This window comes from Chrysochloris asiatica, unplaced genomic scaffold (genome assembly GCF_000296735.1).
Source record: "Chrysochloris asiatica unplaced genomic scaffold, ChrAsi1.0 scaffold00169, whole genome shotgun sequence".
In the NCBI taxonomy this organism is placed as follows: Eukaryota; Metazoa; Chordata; class Mammalia; order Afrosoricida; family Chrysochloridae; genus Chrysochloris; species Chrysochloris asiatica.
The window spans coordinates 694,475-720,477 of record NW_006408687.1 but is presented as its reverse complement, the minus strand read 5'-3'; the positions used below and the strand labels follow the sequence as shown (position 1 = coordinate 720,477).

The window sequence follows — 26,003 nt, the reverse complement described above, 5'->3', positions numbered from 1 at the left end:
GGTGGGTTTGAACACTTGTCTTTCATTTCATTAGCAGTGAGTGCATTAGCCACTAGTAGCTCTTAAAATACTTACCATGCAAGTTATGTTTGATTTAGTTGATGTATATATGTCTCCTTTTAGACTGTTTTTCTACAGTTGAGGAAGTATGTTTCCATTGTTTACCTCAATAACTGAAACAAACAGCAATGCAATCTATAGTGTTTGCTTATTATGACCTATTCAACAACTTATGGTATTAAGAGAAAAAACTTGTTTATCAAATATGAATGTTTAAAAATGGTAATAGAAAATGCTTTAAAAAAATAGTTTTTCACAAACCTTTATGTTCTAAGTTTTGAAAATTTCTTCAATACTGTTCTCAATAACCCAACACTATGAATGTAGTAGATTCTCTATCCTTTTGAGACAACATCAAACTTTAGTAGAATCTTAAGTTTTAGAAATATTTAAAATATCATACTGTGCTATTTTTATATCAGGTGAAATAGAAGTATTAAGAAAAATTTATAAAATATGGGAATTGCTATGCGTACAGATATTTATACAGGTAAAATTCAAACTAATAAATAGGAAAAGCACCTGCAGTGAAATAAGGATGATGCTAATATTGATTGCAAGGGTGTTCTAGAGTATTATACACTAAGTTCCACAGTCCTTTTTATAAAGAGGGGGAGAAAAATTACCCTAATGGATTTAGAGGAGGATGTTGCAGTTGCATGACAATATATTCAATTCCTAAGTTGTTTCCATAGACTTTTTTATTTAAAATTGATTTTTTAATATGCTTCAGAGTTTATGTTTAATGTACATTGATTCAGAAATTAGCCCAATTCTTTTCCTTTTGATTCTCATGAACAAAAATAATTATTTACCAGTGAATAACTATCAATTCAATCTATACTGTTAAAACAGGAGCATGAATCTGAAGGTGGAAGAACTCCTCTAATGAAAGCTGCAAGAGCTGGTCATGTTTGTACTGTTCAGTTCTTAATTAGCAAAGGTAGGATTATAAAATAATTTATGTCCTAATGTGTACTGTTTCCTGCCCTTTGTTGTTGTTAATTGCCAGTCGAGTCGATTCCGACCCATGGTGACCCTGTATGGGGGTTCTGAGGAACAGCTGGTGATCTTGAACCGCCGACCTTGCAGTTCAAACAGCTTTGCAGTCTGGCGTATTAACCCACGAGCCACACCAGCAGTCCTGGTGTGGCGCTGTGGGTTAATGCAATGTATAGAATAGTATTTCATAGTATTTTACTGAGCAGCATCCTTGTTGAGAACCACTTCTATAGAGAAAAATATTGTTTGTCTAAAATTTTAGAGCTGAGATAATTTAATATATTTGGCTTTTGTAGTGTGGTATTCTTTTGAAACCTGCTATTTTATGATATTTCTGCCACTTACTAACTTGGCACTAGTCACTTTCCAACTTTATATTTGCTTGGGCCTAAGTTTTCTTTTTTATAAAATACAGAAGATGGTATCTTCTGTAACACAAAATAATTCACCATTGAGATGTGACACATTGCAAAATTCTTGGGAGATTTTTATTCAGTCAGTAGTTCTAGCTTAAACAAAAAGAAACATTAGTTAAATTATTAGATTATGTATTCTTTAAATTATTTCTTAGCTGTTTGCTGACATACACATCAATTGAAACAGTTTTCATATGGGGCTTATCGCATTTTAAATATAGATTAAATTCATTTTTATTCAACAAGATCCTATTTTTGTTTAAAGTTGAACAGAAAAGCTACAGACTATATGTAATTTAAAAATCAAGAGAATAAACTATCACAAATAACTCACTGACCAACTTATTTTAAGCAATTTAAACATTTGCTTGTGATGTTTATTTATATCTCTGTGTGGCACTGTAGGATAAGCACTAGACCACAAAGTCAGTTCAAACTTAGCAGCCACTCCTTGGAAACCCTATATAGGGTCTCAATGAGTGGGAACGGACTCGATGGCACTGAAGAGCAACAGTTCTCCTGGTGTGGCACTATAGGATAAATATTAGACTGCTTACCACGAGTTCAGCGGTTCAAACCTTCTATCTGCTCCTTGGAAACCCTATACAGGGTTACTGAGAGTCAGAACTGACACCAGGACCCTTAACAACAATAGCAGCATTCCCACATAATTACCACACCTTCTCTTCTTTCGTATTGTAATAGATTTGGCACCAGTTCCTTTTTTGTTTTGTTTTATTTCCATTTCTCTCTGTGCCTAGCACAGATCCAAATTAGGGATGGATAGATATTACTGGGTAAAATATACCTGTTTATACCCAGTTATCTGTTAGTGAGAAATGATAGTTCTGATCTTATTTTCTGTTTCTTGGTAATTCTCTACATAGTTAGCCCGTGTATGAGAGACTGATTATATCTTGCTATTCGTTAATGGTTATTTTTCTACCAAATAAATTAAAATGTTGATCAGTTTATCACATTCTAACTTTTTAAATAAAAGGACTACATTAGCAATAAAACACTTTTTTAAGCCTTCTTTTACTGAAATAGACTGAAGTTTAAGGATTAAAGTGTGTCTTACATGTTTGGGATTTGCTTTACAGTAATTTAAGATGATAGTGGAGAGTTGATATGGAGATATGTGAAATCTGATTAGGTATGTGCATATACTTGTTGAAGCTAGATTAAAAAAGACATATATCATGATTTCAGAAAATAAAACGAACTAACTATACTAACATGATTTTTCATACTTTATTTTAGGAGCCAATGTGAATAGAACTACAGCTAATAATGACCATACTGTACTGTCCCTGGCTTGTGCAGGGGGTCATCTTGCAGTGGTGGAACTACTTTTGGCTCATGGGGCAGATCCTACTCACCGTTTAAAAGTATGTAACTCACATACTGATTATTTTTTTCTGTTTGATTTAAGGAAAGTATTCTTTACAGCTAGTGATTTCAATGTGTCTGGTTGCCTAATGGTTTTATCTTTCTAAAGATTCTATAGACTAATCTTATTTTCTGTGTTGTTTTTTTTCCTTCTTCTTTTTCTCTTATATATTCCATCTTTTAGGATGGTTCAACTATGTTGATCGAAGCAGCAAAAGGTGGCCACACAAGTGTTGTTTGCTATCTTTTGGACTATCCTAACAACTTGCTTTCAGCCCCTCCACCAGATGTCACTCAGTTAACCCCCCCAGCCCACGATTTAAATAGGGTAAGATGCAAAACTAAAGCATTTAGTAGCATTTCTTCTTTATACCCCTTTCACTCATACTTTCAAACTGGTTATTTTTTGTTATAGTTTGTAGTCTTTTACAGATAAGGCTGTTTGATTGGATTAATGAACATGTATTATAATATTCATATTCTAGAATGATATGATTTTGCTTTTCATTTTTGTTGTCTGGAAGACCATTTGAAGTCAAAGTCAATTTAAAAATATCTTGAAAAATAATTGGGTACTGACAGATTTTCAGTAAGTCTTGCATTTTTTCCAATACCGTACTAAAAAAGTGTCTCTGAAATACATTCTTTATATAAAGCATATAAAATATAATCAACTAGTGTCAATTGTCTTAGGCTCCTCGTGTACCGGTACAAGCACTGCCCATGGTTGTCCCACCTCAGGAGCCTGACAAACCACCTGCCAATGTTGCTACTACTCTTCCCATCAGGAATAAAGGTCAGTTATACTTCTAAAGACTACTTTACATGTTGTCCAGGTAAAACTAATAAGGTTACAAAAAACTTGCCATTCTAAATTATTTTTCTATAAAAAATGAAATTTATTAAGTTGACATAAGTATTTTTTATCAACAAAAATATTTTTGGGATAGAAGATAGTTAACATTAGTACATTTATGCTAAAATTAGATATTCAGATGCTCATCTGTGATGCAGTTCTGATTATCCATGATTTCTTTTAATAACTAACATGTTTACTTGCTTAAAATGTTAGGTTGGGCAATATTTTTGTAAATTATTTACTGATATGTCTATAGTAATATAAGGCACAAGATCAACAAGTTGGATCAAATATTTAAAATTCATTTTAAACTAACTGGTTTGATACAGATTTTATATCTGGGATATCTTGAACATTATTTCAAAATTACATTAGTTTGTTTTTTCCTCTAGAATCCTGACGTTCAATTTTGATTTGTGGATTTTGCACCATGCATGTTTATAAGTTATGTCCCCAAAACATTATAGCAACCAGTTGAAAGCAGTTTTTCTTTTTTAAAATTGACATGAAGATCCAATGTGGTTTTAATTTTTTGGGTTTTGACTACCTATATTCTTTTCTGATCAAGAATACTATTTCTATCAGCTATTTTAATCACTACTACCAGTCTAGAACCTTGGCAGCTTTTTCAGTTGGTATAGAAAACAACTGATTGTTAAACCTGTAGCCAGAACAGTTTATTCATCTGGCTTTCAGAAGATACAGTGGATGGCGTAGGCCCGCATCTTTTCTTCCTGGGAAACTAAATCCAAATTCTCTCCTGTCCCGGTAGCTGTGTGAATGTGTGAATTTATATCTTGCCTTTATCATTCTTGAAGATGATAGGCCCCAGCAATGACATAAATTTAGTTGGATTTAAATTTCTTGGTACATCTCAGTGGGTATTCTTTGTGTGTGTATTAGTTTAAAAGGAAAAACCTTGATTTAGAAGTCTTTTTAAGTATTCCCTGCAACTTAATTTAGCATTATTTTTCTAATCTTATGAGTTTTTACATCTTTATGACCAGATAAAGTATCTACACATAGAATTAGATTTTGCTTTTATTGCATCACTTAGATATCACAAACCTGCATCCTTCTTATTGTCTAATTTTAGCCTTGTGATATTTTTTTTAATTCTGAAATTAATTTTCAAAGTTTACTCTATGCACATAAAATCCCTACATTTTATAATTATGATAAGGAAGGTGGATTTGCTTTTAATTCCTTATAACAGTGCATTTTCACCTGTGGATATGATAACTTGGTGCATAACTGTTGGCACTAAACCTCCCAACAGTAACTCTGTAATGAGGATGCCATTCATGTGCACTTCTGAGGGGGTTTCTTTTTCACACAGCTGCTTCTAAACAAAAGTCCAGCAGCCATTTGCCAGCAAACAGCCAGGATGTACAGGGTTACATCACCAATCAGTCTCCAGAGAGCATTGTAGAAGAGGCTCAGGGAAAGTTAACAGAACTGGAACAAAGGATAAAAGAAGCCATAGAAAAGAATGCACAACTCCAGTCCTTGGAACTGGCTCACGCTGACCAACTTACCAAGGAGAAGATCGAGGAGCTGAACAAAACGAGAGAGGAGCAAATTCAGAAGAAACAAAAGATCTTGGAGGAACTACAGAAAGTAGAAAGAGAATTACAGCTGAAAACACAACAGCAACTGAAAAAGCAGTATCTAGAGGTTAAAGCTCAAAGAATTCAACTTCAGCAGCAACAGCAACAGTCTTGCCAACATCTGGGACTACTGACTCCTGTTGGGGTTGGAGAACAGCTTTCCGAGGGAGACTATGCACGCTTACAGCAAGTGGAACCCATTTTGCTTAAAGATGAACCCCAGCAGACTGCTGCTCAGATGGGTTTTGCACCAATCCAGCCTCTGGCGATGCCTCAAGCTTTGCCTCTGGCGGCAGGTCCCTTGCCTCCAGGGTCCATCGCAAATCTTACAGAACTGCAAGGAGTGATAGTTGGACAGCCAGTACTGGGCCAAGCACAGTTGGCAGGGCTGGGGCAAGGAATTCTGACAGAAACACAACAAGGGTTAATGGTAGCCAGCCCTGCTCAGACCCTCAATGACACGCTGGATGACATCATGGCAGGTGGGTTTATATTGTTATGAGCAGGTATCAAATATAATTTGCTTAGGCGAATAAGAGTGTGCCACAATTTTTGCCATTGCTCAACTTTTTGAGAACTATTTTTGGACTCTTGACCCATGTATAGCTTTAGAAATACTAGTTCAATCTCAGAAGTTTTAGGATGGATAGGTCAAATTAATGGGGGGGGGGAGTGATTAACTTTTTTGGTTATCTGGGTTTCTAGGTTTTTGAGTAACAGGGTTGAATTTTTTTTTTTTTTTCCTCTTAAGAATACTAAGACAGAATGTTGGCCCTTTTGCTTTTGTAGACACACCAGTATACTGGGAAATGGATAAGGGTGAAGTGCAAAACTATTAGGATGTGTCAGGAAACTTATTTGTGAACACAGAAATACTTTATTCTAATGGATCAAATGTCAAACCTGATGAATATTTAAGGGGGAAAAACCAGAAACTAAAACAGTATCACAGTACCAACCCAAATAGGGTTTGAAATATACTGTGAATGTTAATGATTAGTATCGTGGGAGGATATGGTCCCCAAATAGTATATTATAAATAATTTATTTTTAAATGTATAGACAGAGTAGTTTTATTCCATTACAATTAACTTAATTAGCAAAAAGAAATGTTTTGATGTTTCTAGTTTTTGGTACGTATATTTGAGTTCTGTAACAGAGTAGTGGAATGACAGTTAAGTCATAAGAATGCTGTATTGAGACGGATAACCTGCTCCTTTAAAAAATAAAAGAACTTAAAGGAAAGAAAAGGGTAAAACAAAGACAAATATAATTACATTTTGATAATTTTAGCAGTATCCTCAATTGATTTTTCAAAAAAAATTTTTGTTTACCCTCCTAAATTGTTATATCATACAAAAGTAATGATTATTAAGCCTTAACTTCATATAAGAAAGTTGAATTTTTCACAATCTATTTACCCCTCCCCCAATTTTTTTCTATATGATCTCTTCCCTCTTTATTATTCTTTAGTGTGTACTTACAGGTTGGTTTACTTGTAATTTTAAAATAATGTTTCAGCATCATTGCATGTTATAAGATTATATATATAATTTAGCTTTCATCTTTTTAAAAGAAAACTTAATTATATAATGTTTAGTTATTTTAGATAACATTGAGAAACTATCACCAAAACAGTAATACGTGGGATGACTTGAGGGTGCAGTAACTACATTAGAAAAATGTTAGTTAATCATGAGTGGTAAATCTGTAAAGGTTCTTACTGATAAGTATAACATTTCTTTCTACATTTGAAAATTACTATTAATCACTATTATTATTGTTGTTAAGTGTAGTCAAGTCAGTTCAAACTCATAGTGACCCAGTATAGAGTCACTGTTAAGTATTTATAAAATTTGGTATGTAATTAAAGTTATGAAAACTGGACCTTAGTAACCATAAATATCAAATTTTATATTACTTCCATGACCATTAATCTAGATTATAATGTTGCCTTTTTTTCTTTTTATTATGTCATTCAAACAAACCACCAGGGAATGTATGCTTATTTATCTGTTTTAATGAATAGTAGACATTCCATACTATTGAATGGTTTTAAATTTTTTGATTTGCTGTCATTGTTTACCTAATGTGTTTGGGCATAGTTATTAACAATGATGGTACAGTTTTTATGCTGCTCAAAATTAGAAAATGGTTTCAAGTAGCTTTTTTATTAATACATATAACAAAACAGTTAAATTCTACATATGTGTGTTCTTTAAAAAGCATTTATTATGCTCATTTATATGGGGAGGGGAGAAAGAACCAGAAGGAAGAACTGGATAAAAATATCCAACAGCTTACCTGCAACCCACCCCTCCCATCATGCATGTACACATGCACACACATACACTCACTCACGTCCAAGATCTCATACTTTAAATGTTCCCTCGGAAACCCTGTACAGGGTCGCTATGAGTCGGTTCCGACTCCACGGCACATAACAACAACAACAACAGTGACTATTTTCATTCACTTTTTTGAGTTTCTTAATTTATTAAAACTTACTAGGCTCATATTCTTTCTTCTCTCCCTCAGCATAGCTTTTGGTTTGTATTCCTTTGCTCCCATTTTGTTAGCCTGGTCTTTTAAAATTCTATTCTTTTTTTTTTTTAGTATGTGGTTGATCAAAATCTTCTGCCTACCCTGTTCTTTGTACTTGTCAAAGCAAAATCAATTCCATGTTTAACAAATCTTTTAACACCTTGCCTTTGCTGTGGTCTCAAGTTCTCTCTTTCTTACTCTGATGTTAAAACTGTTCTGAGCATGTGGTTTTGCCCTTCTAAAAATGTAGCCTAAAAATGAAGACCTGCATGTAAAAATCTGTTTCTTCAGGTATCTGCATATTTGTTCCTTTTAATTATAGAAGCTGGATGGGTGTCAGATGCAGTTATTCAGTTTTATTTTGTAGGTACCCCAAACGAAATAGGGGAGTTGATTTTTCCTGGATCCTTTCAGAATCACCAATTTATTTGACCAAAATAAGAAAAATCTCTAATTTGAGTAGACTTTAAAAGAAATCCTAAATGAAACATGGAAAATAATTTAGTTAATAACAATGCCTAGATGTTTTTACTTGTTGAGTATCATTAAATGAAAATCAGTGCTTTGGACATCCTGTTTAAGCTACTTTATGTGTTTAGCATTTACATTTGTATAAATTCAATCAAAAGAGAATCTGGAGTCTAAAAAAATTACCAACTTGATATTATAATCTTGATTTTTTTTTTAACTTTTAGTTATGGAGTAACAGTATCAAGGATCAAAGCCATTAAATGATCAGTTTTTTAATATATTAGTACAAATCCTTTTCTAGTGGTTGGGATCCCTAAGAATTCAGTGTTTTCCCTTTAACTTTTAAGTGACCTTAAAAATGTGTAATTACAGAGTTTGTCTTATAAAGTATATAGTGTATGTTTGTGCCTGAACTAAGAACTTCGTGTAAAGTAGATTTCTTAATTTGGCAACCATGTTTATAATTGTTATAATAAGATCAATTTCAGTTTTGTTCTTGGCAGGATCGTAGCCTCTTTTGCAGTTTGCTGGTTTCAGATCCAGTTGTGAATCATTGTTTTCTGTCTGATGTAGTTGATAACTTCATTGGTAACATACATCCACACTACTGTTAAAGATTAATGCCCATACTTTAGTACTATAACATTTTTACAGAACTTGGGGGTTGGAGAAGGACTGGAATGACATAAACATAATCAACTTTAGAAGTGAGTTGATAAAGGAATAAAGTACCCTCAACTGAATCTGCAGTATATTGTATACTTTTACCTTAGGAATTCTCTCACTTCAAGTACTGACCCAATTAGTCCAAGAAGTTGCATGTTTTGTTAAAAACAAAATTTTATATAGAACCAACAATCCCGTTTTTAAAGACTATATGAAATACCCTAGTTTAAAATTTTTGTAAGTCAATGTGAGTGCCAGATTAGTGGGTATTTTACCCTGTGCAGAATAATCCTTCATATAAGAAACTACATAGCTGTGTCAGGATCAAATCGTTTTATTTGGATACATTTCACGCTGAGGATTCCAATACAGAATTATTATTTTCCTCAAATTCACAAAGTCAAACTGTAGAATGTGTTCTAAGTGATTAGGTAGCAAGATTCTCCCATGCCAAACAGTGATATTGGCTTTCTTAGTTGTAGAATATAAGATGTGAAATTCCAAAGTTATAAAAAGTCCCATTTTTCTTCTGTTGAGCTTAATGTTTATCCTTTTCTAATTAAGAAGGTATAATTGACAACTTTCCATTTCCGTTTATTATAAAATTTTAATACTTGAATATATTTTTATTTTCAGTTATTTTGAATCAAGGTATTGTGACTTACATTCTATACAAGGGAATATGATTTCGAACAGATTGTTATTTAGAAAATGAGCTGATTTCAATATACATTTTAATTTTGAACTGCTATCCAAAATCCGAAATAACTAAGAAAATGAGTTGCTAGTGCTATGGCAGTCTCCCTGTAGCTATACATATTTTACGAATCTTTAAATATTTTCTAGTATTAATTTTTACTGTAACCTAACTTTGTTTCATCTGTATTAAGTGCAGTTATTTTGTTCAACAGCAGTCAGTGGAAGAACATCTGCAATGCCCAACACTCCTACCCACAGTATTGCTGCTCCCATTTCCCAACCACAGACTCCAACTCCAAGTCCTATCATCTCTCCTTCAGCCATGCTTCCTATCTACCCTGCCATTGATATTGATGCACAGGTAAGCCCCAAGTTCAGGAGAGATGGTTTTTAACTGGAATTATGGCACCATAAAAGTAGTGTTAACATTCAGTGACTTAAATCTTCTAAGACTGCTTTTTCACTAGGCAGGTATGAACCACAGTTACAAGTAAATTTGAATTCCACATTCAAAAAATCTCAATACACATTATTGTTGATAAGTATGATGTGCTGTCTGGTATCTAAGGTCATCATATAATTTTTTTTCTTTTACTTTTCTAGTTGGGAAACATATTAAAAAAATGATGCATTTAATACTAGTGTGTCTTTTATTTTCATTTTAAGTTAGAAGATATTCTTTAAAATACATGATGGGTGGTATATTTTAAGAGTAAGATTTGCATTATATCATATTTATTTTTATTTTCTTTGAAAATTCTAATCTTGCTGATTCAAATTTATAATGTGTTTATCTATAGATTTTTATCTGCTAAAGGACTCCCAGTGGGATGAAAAGCACTTTTTACTCCTATAATCTGAAGAAGTACCGTTAGAGAAAAATGATAATGTTTAAAATAAACTTTAGGAACCTTGAGAGCGATTCACTAATTTTAAATGAGTTTACCATAAAATCTCAGGGCAAAAGTGAAATTGAAGAGGACAGTTTTTTCCTGAAGATGAGTCAGTCCTAAAAGACCTATCCTAGAACAGGCAGATAGATTTTTTCAGGGTGGAGAAATGTATGTAGTTTATTTCCTTTTCCTTTTTTGAATAACTAGGGGACAGAGTACATTAGAAAACTTGTTTTTATGATCAGTTCCTTACAAACCTGAAATTCAGGGAGAGTTAAGAGTGTGCTTGTGTTTGTGTGCATTTGTGTGTTGTATGGAACATTAAGGGCATATACTCTTAACCTATGAAAATATACTCTCTCATTAAAAATACTTCTTGGTAGCACTGTGAAAAAGGAATTTCATTTCTGTTATTACTTCCAAAATATTATTTTAAATATTCTAACATTTTTGTTAGGGTACTTAAAAATAGGTTAGCATTAGTTCTTAAATATTAGACTAGAAATTCTCTAGTCTCATCTTCAGAAGACATTTTAATCATTTCCGTAATTCTTATGGAACCAAGAACTGATCCAAATGGAAAAGTTAATACTTAACCAAAATATAAAAGAATTTCTTTTTGAAGATGTTTTTAAATAAAGTTGTTAAGTACCATGGAGTTGGTTCCGACTTACCAGTGCCCTTGCACAGGGTTTCAGAGGCTCTAAATCTTATCGGGAGCAGAAAGCCTCATCTTTCTCCCACGGAACTAGCCCCAGTAAAATTCCTCCAAGTATCATCATGATTTCATTGTTTATTGTGGTGATGATGAAATCATTTTACCTGACTACACTACTCAACAAGGAGCGCTGGTAGCATAGTGGGTTACTCATTGGGCTATTAAAGCACAGTTCAGCAGTTCAAATCCACCAGTGCTTCATGGGAGAAAGATGAAACTTCTCTGTAAGATGTACATCCTCAAAAACCCTACACAGGGTTACTATGAGCCTGACCGACTCCACAGCACACAGCAGCATACTACTGAAATATAAATCAGCTATATTCACTGCATGATAAATTAATTTCCCAGAGATTTGTATATACATAATTTTATAAAAAGGAACTCTGGTGGCAAAGTCATTACTATACTAGTTGGGCTGCTAAGCTCAAATTCAGCAGTTCGAAACTACCATTTGTTTCTCAGAAGACAGATGAGACTTTCTGCTCCCGTAAAGATTTATAGCCTCAGAAACCCTATGCAGAGTCACGGAACTGACTCATGGCAGAGCACTACCACCAATTAAAAAAAAAAAATCAAGTAGTAACACTCTTTTGAAATGAATGACCTGACTTTGGATCCTTAAAAATCAACTCCATCTTTGTTGTGTACGTTGAGCTTCTTTTTCATTTGTTGGTTTAACTTGAGTTACACTATTTTCCATGAAATTTATCATAATTACATTAAAATTTAGCAAACTAAAGATTTGCTAATTTCTGTGATATTAAGCAGACACACTAGTAGAGATATATTTGTACTCAATTCATAGGAATTTTTTTCCTAGATACTAAAATGAAAATTTTACAAAACCTGTTATAATAAGATAGTTTAAGTTATGAATGACAGTGCTAGTGATGTTGTTGTTGTGATGTGCCGTGGAGTCGGTTCCGACTCATAGCGACCCTACACAGGGTTTCCGAGGCTGTAAATCTTTACGGGAGCAGAACGCCTCATCTTTCTCCCACGGAGCTCTGGTAGTTTCGAACTACTGACCTTGCAGCTCGCAGCCCGATTCATAACCACTAAGCTACCAGAGCTCCTGTGCTAGTGATATTGTAGAAAAATTAATACCAAAATCTTGCATCATCAAGATTCAAGAGTAAACGTTCTTCAATATGTGTGTCTTTATTTATTTAAAATGTTCACTTCACATTTACATGCTTAATATTTTTATAAATATTGATTTTTTTAATTTGTAGAATAACCCCAGGAAGTGAAGGTGCTGTTATTATTGTTGTTTTTAAATGAGGAGACTAAGGTAGAGATAGAAACAACTTTGCCTAGTAACTAATAAGTAGTAAAGCCACCGTTCATAAATAATGCAGACACTTTGGCTCTTGAATCTATGCTCTATACCACAACTTTATGCTGTATGTATTTTCATTTGTTACCTAAGTGTGACCACAGAATTTAGATTTTTTTAACTTAGTAAATTCGATTTTTGTATTTGGGTCCACCAACTTAGATGGCCAAGGATCATCATGTGTCTTTCCTCTGTATCTTTTCAGCACCTTTCCTTGGCCACAGTATCTGTTTACATCAAATCTTCATTTAAGTCACAGAAAAAGACTGTTTTTAAAATGCTGTTGATTGTTGGGAAAATGATTATACCTTAAAACTTTTAAAAAATTATTTAATTCTTCACAGTTGATATTTTTAATAAGAATCATTTTAATTAATGGCCGATGAAGTATGTTAAAGGGTCTATTTTTATAACGTTCCTCAAATCTTATTATACAACTAGAAGTCACCTTTCATTTGAACTTGTGTGCTGTGGGCACTTTCTACATCTGAATAGTTGTTTTTTGTTTAAGTTTTTATTGTGAATTGAGTGATAGTTTACATGGGAGAACATCAGCTTTACATTCATCCTATCGTATTTCGTTTCATTACAATGATTACAATCCCCTCCATAATCATTCAACAGCATTTGCTTTCCATTCCCTCTGTTTGTTTGCTTTTGGGGTTTTTTTTTTTTTTTTTGGATGTATGCTGAAGCACTCAGGAATATATAACCATTCAAACAACCAAAGGGTACACCTTGCAAGTCGGCCCCCCTGTCGCCAGCACACAGCCCTCTCCATCCAAGTCTCTAGAGTCCCCAGCCGCTCCATCTCTCCACGTCATCATCTCTGCCTGCATCTCTGATGTCACTGCTACTTTGGATAGGGTCCCACACTCTTCTCTTCTCCCATAATCTGAATAGTTTTAAGAGTTTTATAATCAGTATTATATTTTTTTATTGTGTATTTTTGGGCACTTAATAGAGATTTTAACAACCATTTTTTAAAAAATACATAAAACAGTAAATGGCTTGAGGGTGAGAGTTAAAAACTGTTGAATTAATTTTATAATTATTGTTGTTGTTGTTAAGTGCCATCGAGTCGATTCTGACCCATAGCTACCCGGTGTAGGGTTTCCAAGGAACAGCTGGTGCGCTTGAACCACCGATCTTGCAGTTCAAATGACTTTGCAGTGTGACGCATTAGCCCACAGCGCAACACCAGGATTAGATGTATAAAATTTTGATTAAATCTAATAGCCACTAAAAGTGAGAAAGAGCCAGAAGTTGTTTTGTTCATGGGTTGTAAAAAGGTGTGTTCCAGCTTCTTTGATGTTATAGGTTGCTTGTATATCAGAACTACTTGTGCTTTTTATTTTGAAGCTTCCCAAGACTATATTTGAACTTAGACTGTTTCTTCTAGTATATCTCAAAACATGAGAAAAACATTTTTCTTTCTGTGGTTTTTAATAATTAATATATTTAATGCTACTTGCTTTACATCCAACCAACCCAAACTCGTTACTCTGAATTTTGACTCATGTGGCCTTACAGAACAAAGGAGAACTGGTCCACATGGAAACAGACTCATATCTGTTTGTATGAGTTGCTGGTTAAGTAGTTATTACTTTCAGAGTAGATATACACTGTTAGGAGTCCTGGTGTGGTGCCGTAGGGTAAACATTGGACTGCTAACACAAGGTCAGTGGTATTAAACCCACCACCGCTTCTCAGAAACTCTATACAAGGTTGCTGTGAGTCGGAGCTGAGTTGATAGCACTTAACAAAAGCATGGTGTTTAGGCATGTTATCTCAACTTCAGTTCGTTTAAAGTTGGCTTTCCCTTTTCAGTATTATAACTCTTAAAAATTGAATAATCATGTTGATAATACATAATGCTTTTACATGTGTTATCTTTTTTTTTTTTACATTGAGTATCTTTTTTATAAACTTTTTAATCTTTTTTATAAACTAGAACCATAACAATATCTGTTATGGTGTGGGGTGACAGACAAAAAACAAAACCACTTATAACATCCATTCGGTTCTGACTCAGTGTTTTTGAGTCTGTACATCTTGATAGGGGTAGACCACCTCATCTTCTGCTGAACGGCTGATAGGCTCAAACTCCTGACCTTGTGGTTTGCAGCCCAATGTGCAACCTACTACATCAACGGGACTCTTTAGACTAAGCGTATATGAACATGGATAAACTCTTTAAAATGCTCTTAGCGTCTGTTTTTCTTTCAGGTTTAGGACTTATTTCTAGATATGCAGTAAACAATGTGGCTTCTTTAACAATCAGTGTAACTTGATTTCTTCAGCTAATTTGCTTTTGCGTAGCAGTTTTTATATATATGTTAACCAGGCTATGCAGTTCTGTAATTTGGAAGAATCTTTGCATTCTTTTATTATGTATTAAAAAGTCTCATGCCTTTAAACAGTCATTTGATTTCAAAATGGCAGCATTTACCCAAGGACAAAGTTCAGAAGGGTTATGAGAGTAGGGGGACTAGAAATAAGAAACACGGAGAAAGTGGGATAAATGATATTGCAGGAATTAAAGCCTAGTAAGATGAAATAAAAATGTGTATGAATTGTTGAATGTAAAATTGATGACTAACTCTGTAAACCTTTATCCAATTCACAATAAAAGGTTAAAATAAAATGAGAAGACTGTCAAAAAGCATTCATTGCTTGAAATTCAGAAATACAGTGTGGCCTAACACTCTTAGGAGTCCTGATATGGCAATTTAGGATAAGCACTGGAATATTAACTCTTAAGGTCAGTGGTTCAGACCCACCAGTTGCTCCTTGGAAAACCTATACAGGGTTTTTGTGAGTTGGATCTGACTCAGTGGCATATAACAACTCTTAACTTGAATTCACCAAGTAATTTGACTTTGTTCCCAACTTAATTTTTTTTTCTTCAAGTAGTTGTTTATTGCTGTTGAGTTGGTTATGACACATAGCAACTCATGTCTCATTGTATAATGTTTATACTTCTCCAATAGTTTGATCCTAAATTTGCCCTGCACAGAGAAATCAGTAAATTCATAGAGAACAGGGGCTGTATTTATTCATACTTGTATACCATAGAATAATTAGCAGAATACCTGGGTGGTGCAAATGGTTAATGCCCTTGACTACTAATTGAAAGGTTGGGGTTCGAGTTCATCCAAAGATACCTGGGAAGAATGATCTGAAACTCCACCTCTGAAAAGCCAGTCATTGAAAACCCTATGGAGCACATTTCTACCCTTACACACATAGGGTTACCATGATTCAGAAGTGCACTCAATAGCAGTTAGGACTGCTACTACTTGTGTACTTCACAGAGTGTTTGAAATAAAGGTGCTTAGTAAATGTCAGTTGAATTGATATATTTTAATATGCAAAACAAAATTATACAATATTTTATTGATCCTCTAAGATTTCCTGTGTTCATCTTTTTCTAATTTTCTATGTGTTTCTTAATTCTCCATTTAAGATTGGCACCTCTATCCTGAATTATTCTTGGAAACCTGAAATAAGTTTAGAATTCTCATAAACTACATCATGAGCTTGACTCTAGTGTTGACTGTATTCACACAGAGAAACTGCCTAAGACAGATCACCATTCTACTGATTCAGTTTTGCCCTGCTGTAGGGATGTTCTGTGGTGCAGCAGGGAGAAAATGTTCTTGGAAACCCTATACTGGGTCACTGTGAGTCGCAACAGACTTGATGGCACTTAACAACAGTAGTTATTAGTTGTGTGATAATTGGAAAGTTATTTTCTGACCTTCTGTGTTTCTCCTTTTCTCTGAAATCAGACATAATCCTTTCTTTATACATCTGACATAGTGACCAAATACTATGAAACAGCCAGAATTTCATTCATTTAAGTATTCATACCCTTGTGTGTTGTTATAATCGGTACATCTCTTCCCTTGTGGCCGTCCCTGATCTCTGCAGTTAGTAGCGCTGCTGTCTACTAGCCTCTTCCTTCTTCACCACCAACTTTTTCTTATTTCTTGTCTTTCAGCTCTGCTTTTTGTCTCATTACTCATTTTTTTTTGTAATAGAGTTTAGTTGTGTTAGAGCATTCTTAGAGAATGTGCTTTTCTTTGTTTTGTAAATACAATAAACATTGTAATTGTATATAAATAAGTATAATAAACATATAAATACAGTAAACACAATAAATATTTCACATATAGAGTATAGTTATAGTCTTTCAATCTATGGCCCTTTCTATCTGTTTACTTTTGACTTCACTATCATCTGGTTCCTGGGCAGAACATCATTTACAGGTGGAAAATGCAAAGTTGACAAAGATATGCTCCTTACCTAACAGTAATTTATATTCCTCTGAAGATGGTGGATTATTGTATTGCAAAACACATTGGTGTTCTAATAGAGATACATGTGTGAAAATGAGGACATTTAAAAGAACTTAAGGAAGTACTGCCCAGTAGAAAAGCAATGCCAGGCACATAGGTAATTTTACATGTTCTAGAAAATAAAAAGAAATAAGTAGAGTGAATTTTAAGATAATATTTTAGTTAACATATCCCTAATATTATTTCACATGCAGTACATGTGACAAATTGCTAATGAACTATTTTATCTTTTTGTGTGTTTTGTATTTGTACTAAAAGTCTTCAAAAGCCATTGTGTATGTTACTTATAGCCATGGTGCTCAAATCAGCCTCGTTTGCCTAGAACAGACCTGGTTTTAGCACTAAAAGTTGTACATCCCACGGAACCCACCATTCCCAAGCAAAACTGGAATAGTTGGGTCACCTTACTTAGGATGTATTTAAATTTGGACTTCATTAGAACACAAATTCTGTATTTTGATTTGATTAAATGCATAATTGAGAAAGCATATTCACTTAACCAAGTTATAATTTTTCACTAATGATCAGATTTTTTTTATGTGAATAAAATTGGTAATTCAGTTCCTTATTAGCAGTGCATTTCAAGTGCTAATGACTAAATGTTGCTTGTTTCTGTTTTGGACACAAGTTTAGACTAGTAAATGTATGTGGGCTTAATTACTTTATTAATTAAATGAAAATGAAGGTAAATCTAGTCAGGCCACTGGTAGATCCAATATTGGTCACTATTATTCACAAAAGTCAAAAGTCAATTGTATGTAAATTGTGTCATGTTTCCATTGTTAGTTGTCAAGCCCGCTGTCATACTATGTTTTAATTAACATCTTTGTCTTTCAGAATATATAGTATTTTAATTTTGTATGTTCCTTCACATATTTTAAGGCTTGTTCTAGATTGCAGATCTGTTACTTGGAAATGCATTCATTTCAAGACCTGCACTTCAGCTTTTTTAGGTATATCTGAAACATCTAGTTAGGTCCCAATACTGAGGATTCTACGTGTTTGGTGTGTTTGAATGTGTTTCCTCTCTGACTAGTGGGAATGGAATTATTCCTGTCCTTTGTTAACTCTGGGTGTTGTTTAGCTTGTAGTTTATTTCTTGTTCTTCAATTTTGTCATGCACATGAGCTTCAGTACTCAGCTTAAGAAGACTTGAGACCTGCAGATCTCCAGAGTACTTTTGCACTTTTCATCAGTATTATTTCCTATGAATTTAGCCATCTTGACCTCTTGGAACTTTGTCTTCTCTACTCAGGGAGATTGCAAAACTATTTGTGTACCCTTTCCATGTACTGGTGGTGGTGGTGATGTGCTGTGGAGTCGGAATCGACTCATAGCGACCCTGTACAGGGTTTCCGAGGCTGTAAATCTTTATGGAAACAGAAAGCCTCATCTTTCTCCCACGGAACTGCTGGTACTTTCGAACCCTATTCGTAACCACTACGCTACCAGAGCTCCTTAAATCTGGTATAGGTTACTGCACTATGACTAGAAGTGGAAATGAATCCTTGGTATTTCTTTTAGTCATATTGTTGAAAAGTAATACTTCTCTCTCCTCCCCACCCGCTCCACCTTTGTACTTAGTCCATGCAGGAGAGGATTGTAATCATTGAGATGAAACAAAGTATATGAGATTTATGGAATGTAAAACTGATGATCTTGTCTGTAAACCAATTCACAATAAAAAGTTAAAACAAAAATAATGCCCATGGAGCTTATTTTGAGTATATAAAAAAAAAAAAAAAAAAAATCACACATTCACCACTAAAGGAAAATAGAAATCAACAAAAGCAACTTCCTATTCAAATGTTTGATATAGCAAAGTGGTACATGAGTAAGCATTGGTATATGTACATATTATATAATGTAAGCATTGGTATATGTACATAATATATAATGTTAACATTTTAAGTTATCTAACTATCTAATGAAATAATTAATCTTTTGCAGACTGAGAGTAACCACGACACAGCACTAACACTTGCTTGTGCTGGTGGCCATGAGGAACTGGTGCAAACACTGCTAGAGAGAGGAGCTAGTATTGAGCATCGAGATAAGAAAGGTAGAGCCTAATCTTTTTACCCTTTTTCCTGAAATGTTTATGTTGTTTGGAATACTACTTCTAGTCCTGTTTTGATACTTAGTGTTTTTCATTGGTTAGCATGTAATCTGAAGATTATTATTTTTCTCCAGGTTTTACTCCACTCATCTTGGCTGCTACAGCTGGTCATGCTGGTGTTGTGATAATATTGCTGGACAATGGTGCAGACATTGAAGCCCAATCAGAAAGAACCAAGGATACACCACTATCCTTAGCTTGTTCTGGGGGAAGACAGGAGGTAACATTTTTCCCTTGTGTAATTTTTCCCCTCTTTGTTTCACAGAGGTATACGTTAGATTTTCATGATTTCATCTGTCAGAACAATGGACTTAATAGACTGAAAAGAATTAAAGCCTAGTGATGAAATAGGAACTTTTTCCTTAGACAGTTTTTACTTGGTTGCTTCTATACTTTTTCACCTTTTCTATTTAGAGTAGATTTGTGCATAAATAGTTGCACTTCACTACCAGAGGTGTTCTGCACAAGAGAGGATAAGGGACTCATCTCTACCATGTTGTTCCTTCTGCTTGATAATATTAATTCATTCATATTAATTTTCTTCTGTAATCAGTACTAGAGGTGATAATTGATATGCCTATTCATACTGTGTATGAGGAGGGGCAAGGGCTATGATTCTGAGCACTTCTTACCTTCCATATGCCTAATTTGTAAAATAGGATGAAAATAATCTGTGTCAAAGGGTTTTTTTGTGTGATATAAATGACATAGTGTGAAAGATATGTATAAATGACTGAAAGCATTTGAGTAAGTGCTAAACCCTTTAGTTATCAGAGAATTGCAAATTAAAACTTTAGTTGGATACAGCATACACTCACTGAAATGGCAAAAGTTAAAAAGACTGACAATACCAGTTGTTGGTTGTTGTTGTTAAGTGCCATTGAGTTGGTTTCGATACACAGAGACCCTTTAGGTTTCCGAGGGGCAGCTGGTGAGCTTGAACCACTGACTTTGCGGTTCAAGCAACTTTGCAGTCTAGCGCATTAAATCATAGCACCACAGCATGCATTATTGATGGAAGTATAAAATACTACTATACTTTGGGAAATTGTCTGTTGATTTTTTTATAAAACTAACATATAGTCTTTGTTTTATAATTATGTTTCTTTGTTAATATTTTTTGGAACCTACATTCAATTATGTACTTTGGTTCAAACCAACAAATGGCATATTGGACATACATGGTAATTTGACAATTCTTTTTCATGTGTTTCAATCCTTGTAGCCCCAGACTGATTCTAGATAAGTATCAAAAAGCTAAAATAAGGATAATGTCATAAGACTTTTACATTCTAAATGTAGTGCATACTTTCTGACCACTGATGTAACTGTAGACCATTTTCTTTCTGCTCTCAAGTTCTTCCATATTGCATGCATATGTCCACGAATTTTCTTTCCACTTCAAACTACATTTTTGCAAATAGTTAAAAATAAACAATTTCAGAAATAAAAGCAAAACAAAACAAAAAAATGAAACATATAAGGGTGCTTCAAAATTTGTAAAAGAATATCATTATCTTTTCATTCCATTTGTCTATGTACTTTCTACAGCCCCATTGTACTCCCAGAAAGTTTATTACTAGATGAAACCAACCAGTAATGAAAACATACTTCCACAAGAAGTTCATAGCAGCTTTATCAATAATAGCCCAAAACTGGAAACAATGAAGGTGTCAGTAGGTGAATGGCATAGTATAGCATGGTTACTTACATATACTCATGTTGCTGTTGTTAAGTGCTGTCAAGTTGGTTCCGACCCATAGCGACCCTATATATAGGGTTTCCAAGGAGAGGCTGGTGTGCTTGAACCACCGACCTTGTGGTACAAACTGACTTTGCCGTCCAGCGCACCACACCAGAACTCCTACATAATACTCACATTGGATAGAAAAACAAAAACTGATAAACTCCAAAATATTATTATATTAAATGAAAGAAGCCTTAAAATCAAGAAAGCAGGTAGTGATTTTATTTAAAAGATAGTCTAATTAATTGTATACATGGTAAATTGTAAGTATCTTTAGTTCACCCTGACATGCATCAAAAAAATAAGATATACACAAAAATAGATGTGATAGAATAAATATAGTAGAATGTTGATAGAATATAAATAATATGTATATATGTATAACTCTAAAATGTCTTTCAACTTTTCTGTGTATTTTTAAATCATAGTAAAATATTAGTCATTGAAAATATCTTTATTTTTTAATTTAAATATTTCATTGATAAGTTAAACTATAATTTAAATACATGTAATGTATAAATGGGGAGGAAAAAAAGGTCTTGTCACATATTTAACCACTACATAATACATAAATACTAATTTCCAAATCATGTCATAACAGTATGTGAGGTCCAGCTCTTCCAGAGATGCAATATGCCATTTCAACAGATTACTGAAGGATTGTATTTCTTCACTGACTTTCTAAGACTTGCTGAAAGAGACTGGTTTTGTACAGAGAATGAAAGAAGAACTGACTCTTTCTTCTATTACACAAAAATATGCCTGGAAAAATATAAATTAGAAATATACATCTTCAAAATTATTTGACCATATGACAAAAGACTTTTTTTTCTTTTTTCTTTCCAGGTTATGGAGTTACTATTAGCTCGAGGGGCAAATAAAGAACACAGAAATGTTTCTGATTACACACCACTAAGCCTGGCTGCTTCTGGTGGCTATGTGAACATCATCAAAATTTTACTAAATGCAGGAGCTGAGATTAATTCTAGGCAAGCTTTTTTTCTCTACTTATATAATAAAAGTGACAACTATACATGAGTGAAAGATATTTGTAGAGCACCTTTTTTTTAATGTTAGATTTAGAAAATACCTTCATTAAAAAATTATCCAAATTATTAGAGATTTTTATTGATCAATTTTAGTTAAGTAATTGACATTAAAGAAATATACAAATATTTCTTAAAGTATTAAAAAGAAATATATCTTCTTTATGATGTTTATCAGAAGCAAGCAAATGTATATTGTTAGGATGGAACCTATAGCCCAGGTCATTAATATAGAAAAGTTCTAAGTAGTAACAGACTAAGAGAGTTGTCTAGCATTTCAAAGACTTACTATTAGTAGGCTGAGAAACAGTGATTTAAAATAAGACTGCAAAAATTTTATGTTACCATCTTTAACAAACACCCCCCCCCCTAGTTATTTTAAATGAATATGTGATTTTTTTTCCTCTTCATACCTCTACCCACAGAACTGGTAGCAAATTGGGCATTTCTCCTCTGATGTTAGCAGCTATGAATGGACATACAGCTGCTGTAAAGCTCCTGTTAGACATGGGCTCTGACATAAATGCTCAAATAGAAACCAATCGGAATACTGCTCTAACCTTAGCCTGCTTCCAAGGAAGAACTGAAGTGGTTAGTCTTCTGCTTGATAGAAAAGCAAATGTTGAACACAGAGCTAAGGTAAGAAAAGGTCTGAGATTTATACATGGATTGGATATTTAAGGTGCATAATATGTTAATTATCAATGTAGTGCTTTCTAGTAACACTTGTCTCCTATTATATTTAACACACATGTGTATTATGTTACATGTACTTATAATCAGAAACCATTCAGTCAAAGTTTAAGTCTGGAAAACATCTCAATGATAGGTTTTTATAGGCAGTAATGACCTTAGAGCATGGTGGCTATAGATGATAAGCTCCAGACTATGAACCTCAAGGTCAGTGGTTCAAGTCCACCAGCAGCTCCGTGTAAGAAAGATGAGCCTTTCCAATTCCACAGAGATTTACAGCCTTATAAAATATATTGTTGTTAAAGTGCCGTCGAGTTGGTTTTGACTCACAGAGACCCTGTTTAGGGTTTCTGAGGAGATGCTGGTAAGTTTGAACCGCTGACCTTGCAGTTCAAATTGACCTTGGGGTCCAGTGCATTATCCTGCAAGTGCCAGCACCAGGACTCCCAGAAACCCTTTGCAGAGTCACTGAGTTGGGACTGACTCCACAGCACTTAACAACAGTGACATTAGAACCCATTCCTCTAAGACGAATTTGCTTCTTCTGGCCAACCAAATCCTTTGCTGTCAAGTTCTTTCAGCCTCTTAGTGACCCTGCAAGACAGGGTAGAACTGTCATCCCATAGGATTTCCAAGGCTGTAATCTTTACAGAAGCCGACTGTCTTAGCTTTTTCCCACAAACCATCTGTTTGATTTGAACCGCCGACTTTTTGGTTAGCAACCAAGTGCTGAAACCACCAAGGCTCGTTAATGTTTTAGAATCAGCTTGACAGCAACAGGTTAATGCCATTTTACACTGAAAATATGTGCTGTTATGGAGAGAGAAGACTGGAGTATTTTCCACTGGAAAATATGTGCTGTTATAAAAGAGAGGAGAGGGGAGCACTTCTGGAGTGCCAGTTACACACTAAGTGCTTGCATCTTATACAACTGTTTTTCCACAGTTGTTGTTGTTATGTGCCATGGAGTCGGTTCCGACTCATAGTGACCCTGTACAGGGTTTCTGAGGCTGTAAATCTTTATGGGAGCAGAAAGCCTCATCTTTCTCTCGTGGAACAGCTGGTAGTTTCAAACTGCTGACCTTGTTGTTCGCAGCCTGATTCATAAAATAGTACCATTGAAGTGAAGTAAAAATCTCTTTTCTCTTTTTTTTAAAAAAATAGATTAGCCTATAACTTACTGAGGCTATGGTAGTGAGGGATAATGCAAAAAATGTACTTGTGAATCTTTATAACATCCATACCATATTGTAGCTCCAGATTGTTAACATTTTAACTCTTTCTCATTTCTTATGTGTTCTTTTTCTACTAAACCTAGACTGGCCTTACACCACTAATGGAAGCTGCCTCTGGTGGATATGCAGAGGTGGGCCGAGTCCTTTTGGATAAAGGTGCTGATGTTAATGCCCCTCCCGTGCCGTCCTCAAGAGATACAGCTTTAACCATAGCAGCAGATAAAGGGCATTATAAATTCTGTGAGCTTCTTATCGGCAGGTATTATGTTACTCTTCATGTATGAGCCGAGTGTTACCAATGATTACCATTTTCTCTGGGCAATTGTATTACTAAAAAAATCTATTGTAATTCTTCTCTACATTACAAGTGCATGCTTTTAAACCTGCCTTTGTCATTTTCTACCTACTATGATACATTGTAACAGTTGTGAGGATGGTTTAGGATTCGACAGTGTTTCTGTTCTGTTATGCATAGGATTGCTATGAGTCCAACAGACTCTAAGACACCTAACAACAAAAACTACAGTGTAACCTAAAAATAATCCTTGCCTTCCTTGCTTGTGTGTAAGTACACTTTTAAATTACTGTACTGAGCTAGCCAGCCATTGTTATCCATACTCTTGTGTTTCCCACTCAGTCTTTTAAATGTCTGGCAATGTGATCTATGGCTTCGTTGTTGATTTCTTTATTCTTTACAGTAATTAGGACCTCCAGGTGATAGTTATAAAACTAGTTAAGATCTAGGTGTTTCTGCTTTGAATCACTTAGAAATTTCCTGCGCATCTTCTAAAAAGACTTGTTTGCTTAAGTGGATGTTGATGACCTTCGGATGGTGTCCTAAACCATGTCTGCCATTAATTACTATTATTCATTATGAGACTTCCTACCTACCATGTGCAAAACCTTCATGTTATTGTTAGGTTCATTGTTTCCTGAAGCCAAATACTACCAATAGGATAATCTGAAATAGATAAGATTGCCTTATAAGATAAATTCATGTTTGCCGCGGGGCCAGAGCCCCTGACGGTGCCCAGCTGCGCTTAAGTCTGGCCTTTGCCACCTGTCTCCGCAATGCCCCCCAAGAAACAGGCTCAGGCGGGGGGCAGCAAAAAGGCAGAACAGAAAAAGAAGGAGAAGATCATCGAAGACATCTAAAGAATAAGAAAGGAGCCAAGCAACAGAAGTTTATCAAGGCTGTCACCCATCAAGTTAAATTTGGTCAACAAAATCCACGTCAGGTAGCACAAAGTGAAGCAGAAAAGAAATTGAAGAAAGATGACAAGAAGAAGGAATTGGAGGAGTTAAACGAACTCTTCAAACCTATAGTTGCTGCTCAAAAAATAAGTAAAGGTGCAGATCCGAAATCTGTGGTATATGCATTCTTCAAGCAAGGACAGTGTACTAAAGGAGATAGGTGTGTAAGTTCTCTCATGACTTGACTCTGGAGAGAAAATGTGAGACGTGAAGTGTGTTTACATTGATGCAAGAGGTGAAGAACTTGAAAAAGTACCTTGGATAATTGAGATGAGAAAAAACTGGAAGAAGTAGTAAACAAGAAGCACGGTGAGGAGGAAAAGAAAAATCTAAAAACTCAAATAGTGTGCAAGCATTTCCTTGAAGCTATTGAGAACAAGTATGGCTGGTTTTGGGTATGCCCTGGAGGGGGCGATATGTGCATGTATCATCATGCACTTCCTCCTGGATTTGTGTTGAAAAAAGATAAAAAGAAAGAAGAGAAAGAAGATGAAATTTCATTAGAAGACCTCATTGAAAGAGAGCGTTCTGCCCTAGGTCCAAATGTTACCAAAATCACTCTAGAATCTTTTCTTGCATGGAAAAAAAGGAAAAGACAAGAAAAGGTTGATAAACTTGAACAAGATACAGAAAGAAGGAAAACAGACTTCAAAGCAGGGAAGGCACTAGTGATAAGTGGTTGTGAGGTGTTTGAATTTCATCCTGAACTGGTTAATTACGATGATGAAGAAGCAGATGATACCCGTTACACCCAAGGAATAGGTGGTGATGAGGTGGATGATTCTGTGAGCATAAATGACATCGATCTAAGCCTGTACATTCCCAGAGCTGTAGATGAGACAGGGATTACAGTAGCCAGTCTTGAAAGATTCA

The 26,003-nt window shown here is 34.6% G+C and overlaps 1 protein-coding gene and 1 pseudogene across 3 annotated transcripts in view; both read left to right on the top strand.

Moving 5' to 3' along the window:
- The window catches only part of ANKRD17 (ankyrin repeat domain 17), a 257,813-nt gene that overhangs the window by 152,740 nt on the left and 79,070 nt on the right, over window positions 1-26,003 (top strand). For 2 of the 3 annotated variants that reach the window (XM_006871555.1, XM_006871556.1), the window contains exons 11-21: window positions 916-1,003; window positions 2,742-2,869; window positions 3,055-3,198; window positions 3,564-3,666; window positions 5,069-5,821; window positions 9,932-10,080; window positions 18,987-19,098; window positions 19,230-19,375; window positions 21,749-21,891; window positions 22,374-22,587; window positions 23,960-24,135. In XM_006871555.1, coding sequence (XP_006871617.1) covers window positions 916-1,003; window positions 2,742-2,869; window positions 3,055-3,198; window positions 3,564-3,666; window positions 5,069-5,821; window positions 9,932-10,080; window positions 18,987-19,098; window positions 19,230-19,375; window positions 21,749-21,891; window positions 22,374-22,587; window positions 23,960-24,135 — 2,156 coding nt within the window. The remainder of the gene's footprint in view (window positions 1-915; window positions 1,004-2,741; window positions 2,870-3,054; window positions 3,199-3,563; window positions 3,667-5,068; window positions 5,822-9,931; window positions 10,081-18,986; window positions 19,099-19,229; window positions 19,376-21,748; window positions 21,892-22,373; window positions 22,588-23,959; window positions 24,136-26,003) is intronic. The other variant, XM_006871557.1, reaches the window with a different exon arrangement.
- On the top strand, window positions 24,948-25,996 carry LOC102834234 (annotated as a pseudogene).